General features: G+C 41.5%; 1 protein-coding gene across 1 annotated transcript; it reads right to left on the bottom strand.

The window, feature by feature from the left end:
• Nucleotides 1-2,558: 2,558 nt before the first annotated feature.
• Nucleotides 2,559-4,520, bottom strand: LOC140230385 (zinc finger protein 862-like). The gene has a single exon (XM_072310534.1). The coding sequence runs from the start codon at nucleotides 4,518-4,520 to the stop codon at nucleotides 2,559-2,561; it is 1,962 nt and encodes a 653-aa protein (XP_072166635.1).
• Between the last annotated feature and the right edge of the window lie 605 nt (nucleotides 4,521-5,125).

Below are 5,125 nucleotides of genomic sequence, written 5' to 3'. Positions count from 1 at the left end.
TGTTTCCCTGTATGTACATAGATTATGTACGTATATTGTTTGTTTGTTTATTGTTCTTATATCTTCTGTGATACTCTGTTGTAACGTGATACATGTACTCTGTTCCACAGCGCCATGAATATCTTTTTAGGTAGGATGAGCGCTTTATAAGTGTCTCTATAATAATGAGTATAATAAAAATAATGATAATAATAATAACAATAATAATAATTGTATTATTATTATTATTATTATTATTATTATTATCATCATCATCATTAATATTATATCTTTGTTCTCATTTGGTTAGGCACTTCACTCGTTATCAAAGTGATATAATGCACTATTAATGCATTAGCAGTGTCCGGTGCCACCAAGGTTTAAAATGGATTGGATTGATAATTATTTGTTACGCGTGTTTTTATTTTGGACTTCTTCACTTCTTTTTTCGGGCCAGAATTTCAGATTTCAAGTCTTTATTGACTACTAGAGAAAAAAAAAAGTAATGTTGAGATCTGCATAGGCCTAATGCGTAACCATGCCTGACGTGCCTGACATGCCTGGGCGGTGAGTTGGCTCAGTCGGTAGCGCGTCTGCCTCACGATCACGCGGCCCGGGTTCTAGACTGAGCAATGTTGTGTGTAAGCATACCGTCCCCTCTAGCAAGAGCACTGAAGAGGCAAAACACTCTGTCCCTCGGATAGGACACAAAATGGAGGTCCCGTGTATGAGAGAGTAACAACTCATGCACGTAAAAGATCCCGCTTCATTCATTCATCGCAAAGAGCAGGGTGTTTAACCCGGTGAAGTGGTCCCATCTCAAATCCAACTGGACCCCATGGAAGACCAGCTTAACGTAGCTGAATATGGGCTATCCAGCCATCTTCTCAGATGGAAAATGAACAAACAAACAAGCAAACGCAACAGGTTTTGAGCATGCCCAAAATCTGTCCAGGGTGAGTCGCGGGGATTGCCCGCATAGGTCGACGCAGAACACCAGCAGGAGGTCCGTAGCGGCTGCACCTCGCAGGCAACTCCCACGCAGGAAATATACAGTTGTAACGCAGGTACTTAGCAGTGCCCGTATATTGTCCGTTAGTAGAACGATAGTAGAACGGAAGTAGCATGCGTTCAGCAGGTAAGACGGATTCCAACCCGAGACGTCCGGATTGCTAGCCCGGTGCTCTACCGACTGAGCTATAGAAAGCCCTAGTTCAGTGTTTGTCCCAGAAACCCTAAATTCTCAATGCTGGGATGGTCAGAAGCTATGTGTTGTGTGTGGTACACACGCACATACGTATAAAACCTGGCATAAACCCGAAGGATAATTCAACTTGGGGATAAATGCGAGGTATCATCGAAGTGATATGCTGCTTTTTGAGTATGTAACAGACGCAAACAGAAGATTATTATTATTATTTTAAATAATGGTAGCCCGACATCTTTTTCTGGTGGCAACGGGCATTGTATATCACGTGTAAATAACTTTAATCACTCTCGTTACGAAAACATGTGGGGGCCAGCGTTGCCAGGTCCCAACGGAACAAAATCACCAAAAGGCCTGTGAAAAATCACCAAAAACCACAAAAAATCACCAAATCTGAGAAAATGTTTTTTCTCGAAGTTTTTTTTTAATTGATTTTTTTTTAAGTTTTTTTTTTTATTTTTTAATCTTTTGGCATATAGGATCAATGAACTTCCAAGGGAGTTCAAGCTGCGGGAGCTGCTGCTGCTGCTGTAGGTGTGTATAGATAAAAAAATTAGCGTACGCGCAGGTTTTTGCGCATGTCCTTTTCAGCATCCGAGATTTTGCGAGATATTCAGAGATGGAAAGCATGGTCGACGAGATTCACTTGTTGACGACATGAAGATCTATTAGCCGTGACCAGTGCCGTACTGGCCGTGACTAATTGACATGGTTTGTGAATATTTAGCCAATACGGTCTGGACTTGTATATCTTTTGTGTCTAAACTGAGACTAATCGCGACACAACGATCTCGCGGACTAGATCATGCATTTGGGTGCAAACGCCATCTCAAGTGGGCTAGCTTAGTCTGCATTCAAGGCAGCGGAGGCATTATTCAAAGACTCAGTATACCCACACTAATGCGCGTGTTCATGCGTGTATGGGTGGAAATGAGCTGCTGGCTTGACAGAGGTCTGCGCTCTAACAGTGCTTTTTTTTTCTATATCGTTCATAAAAACATACATTGTGTACATTCATTGATCTTGCTCTAGCGATCCACGTCCCACAAGCTTTGCTTTTTAGTGGATCACTATTTTCATATCGAATCTATTTTCCGCACGCCCACGAAGTATCCTCCTCGTATATATATATATAAATATATGTTGTTATATAATTTATCTCGGATACTACATGAATCTTTTGCAAATCCTTAATGTTTGAAAAATATCATTTCATGACATGCATACTTTGTACTATGTTTTGATTTTCGTTGATCGGAAATAAACTATGATTGAATTGAATTGACGAATTGAAAAAATACAACCACTTACCTTCATGTTGTAGGGAACGTAACGTACTGATGCGCATCTGTTTACTGCATACACTTGGAAGCTAGTCATAGATGCTTGCATTGAATCTTTTAAGCATTGCTGCAGTGACCTCAAACTTATTACAGCAGCCAAAAGTGGTCTTGGTTAAGACTATGGCTTCTAGAGTTTTAGTCGAAAGCTGGTTGCGATACTTGTTTTTTGCCCATGTCACTATGGAGAAGATGCGTTCGACTGAAGCATTGGAGATGGGACAAGACAGCGCTCCGAGGGCATAAAGTCCTATTGTCCTGTATGGCTTGTGTCGGTCGGAGTTTTCATGATTCAAAATGCCCTTCCAAAAGGACTGGCTGTCATCTGGTATGCTGCCTTTGAAGATCTTCTCTTCCTTCCACAGATGCAAGCGGATCATTCTGTACTGTTCCTCAACCACATCAAGGTCCTCACACAGATGAAGAAGAGGAAGGTCTGAAAAGGCACAACATGACATTTGCGACAGTACATTCTTGGGATGAAGTAATGACAATTTTTGGAATGTCTTCTTGCTCTCAGGTAGCCTCTTTTCTATCTCAGATATGAGACATGCAAGAAAGTCAGCACATCGGGTTCTCACATTGTCTACGATCTGTAGATGGGCAGGCTCCCTCTGCAACCTGACTGCTTCAGCTGTAAATTTGTGACCATAGTCTATGAGATTCAGAGGACGTCTTGCACCAGTACCGTGATCATACACCCGTTCCTTCAATGACTTGTGCTGCATGTCTAACGCATCTGAGAGCCCTTCCGGTGATGCATTTTCAGCCTGGAATTTCTGATTCAGGCGGTCTAGGTTCTCCACAACTGGTGCAAGGAATGTAAAGTACAAGAAATTTGACTTGTCGTCAAACATGTGGAACAGCATCCTCGCTCGGTAACGGACATCTTGCGTGCCTTCGTTCATTGCCATTTGGAAATAGTTTTTCAGAGGATCCCAGTGTTCCCAAATCCTCCGGATGAGCTCCCCCCTGACTAGCCAACGAGTTGTAGACATTTTTTTGAAGGGCATCTTCTTGCTTGCAAGTTCTCCTTCCTCTAGCTCTTCAGCGCAGAATGTGTCATAGAGTGATTTATATGCTTCTCGGCGCAAGAAGCTGTGGCTGAAGAAACTTGGAACTTCACAGAGCATGAATCCCACATTTGAAGGGAGTCCCTCAAATGCCTTCTGTACGCACAATGCGATGGAATGGCATACACATTTCATGAGTGTGCATTTTGGTGCAACCTCTTTTACTCGGCTCCAAACACTGTTGTGTTCTCCGGTCATGTTTGAAGCTCCATCTGTTGCAAGACCTACACAACGGGAGAGGTTCAGATTGTACTCATCTAGAACGGTTTGTAATGCCTTGAAGAGCTGTTCGCCGGTGGCTTCGCAGATCTCTTGAAACCCCAAGAGTACGGTCAGTATTTCCATTTTCTCCTCACTAAAGTATCTTGCAAGGATGGCAAGAACTCTTGTTGATGACACATCTGTACTCTCGTCGATTATCAGAGAAAATGCTTTCTCTGACATATCTTCCTTTACTTGCTCCTTTATGGTAGGAGCAATAACTTGTGTCACAAGTTTTGTACATTTGGTGCGATGTATCGAAATGGACTCTAGAGTGCTACCAGCTGCATACTTTTTGATCGTCTCAGACAAATGATCAATCGAGCTCAGAGGACTATGACAGCATGTCGTAACAGCCAAATGAAGCTCGGCGGCCTTAACAGCATCAGCAGGCTGGATCTTTTTACTGCATGTGGCGAATTTGGTCATTGAACTCCCTGCAATAGCTCTTCTCGCCGCAACGTGGCTTGGGGTATCTTGATGTTTTTTTAAGGAGGCATGATGAGGCTTTAGCTGCTTTCTGCAGTATTTACAGAATGGTAATTTCACATCGTTGTCCATCACAGAAGTAAGCCAGTTAAACTCAGTTTCCCATGAGGTCAAATACTTTCTTGATGCCTCATACTTGGTCTTAGATTTCTTTGCTGGTGGTGTGGCCATACTGAATATGCCTAGTCTGAAAATAGTGCAGAGATAGACAAGGGCAAGGGGCTATTGTAGTAGTAGAAGTATAGCATAGTAATTGCACATATTGGTATTACTTTTCAAAACAAAGATATAAATTAAATATCACAATATTAGATATCACTGTTGACAAGGGTTGATAAATCGCAATTCACTTTTGCTTTACATCTCATTTTTTTTTTAAATCAGTACACAGAGTAGTTCTAAGGTTTTGTAATTTAATCAGTTGTAATTCTTCATGTTTATGATTAATTTTAATCTGTCCTTGTTCGTTATGTATTACAATTTCAAAAAAGCAACTTACCACCACTGCTGTTTAAGTGCCATCACTTTGAAACTCGAAAGTTATGTGGTCTAGATCCTACTAGAAACATATTCTCATGCAACTCGAGGGAATTGAGGTAGTAGCCTTCTTATCATTCATGTTGTCTCTCTTCTTTTTTTTTCCTGAAGAATTCAAGATTTATGACTGATCAACAGTATTTAGGAGATATTGGATAAAAACCGTTCCTACACTGACAGCATGAATGTCCTCATAGTGGATGAGTGTTGTCAATCAAACACTTCTGCCTAGTAGCAGG

Source organism: Diadema setosum, chromosome 7 (assembly GCF_964275005.1).
Source record: "Diadema setosum chromosome 7, eeDiaSeto1, whole genome shotgun sequence".
Lineage (NCBI taxonomy): Eukaryota > Metazoa > Echinodermata > Echinoidea > Diadematoida > Diadematidae > Diadema > Diadema setosum.
This window is presented reverse-complemented; position numbering and strand designations above follow the sequence as displayed.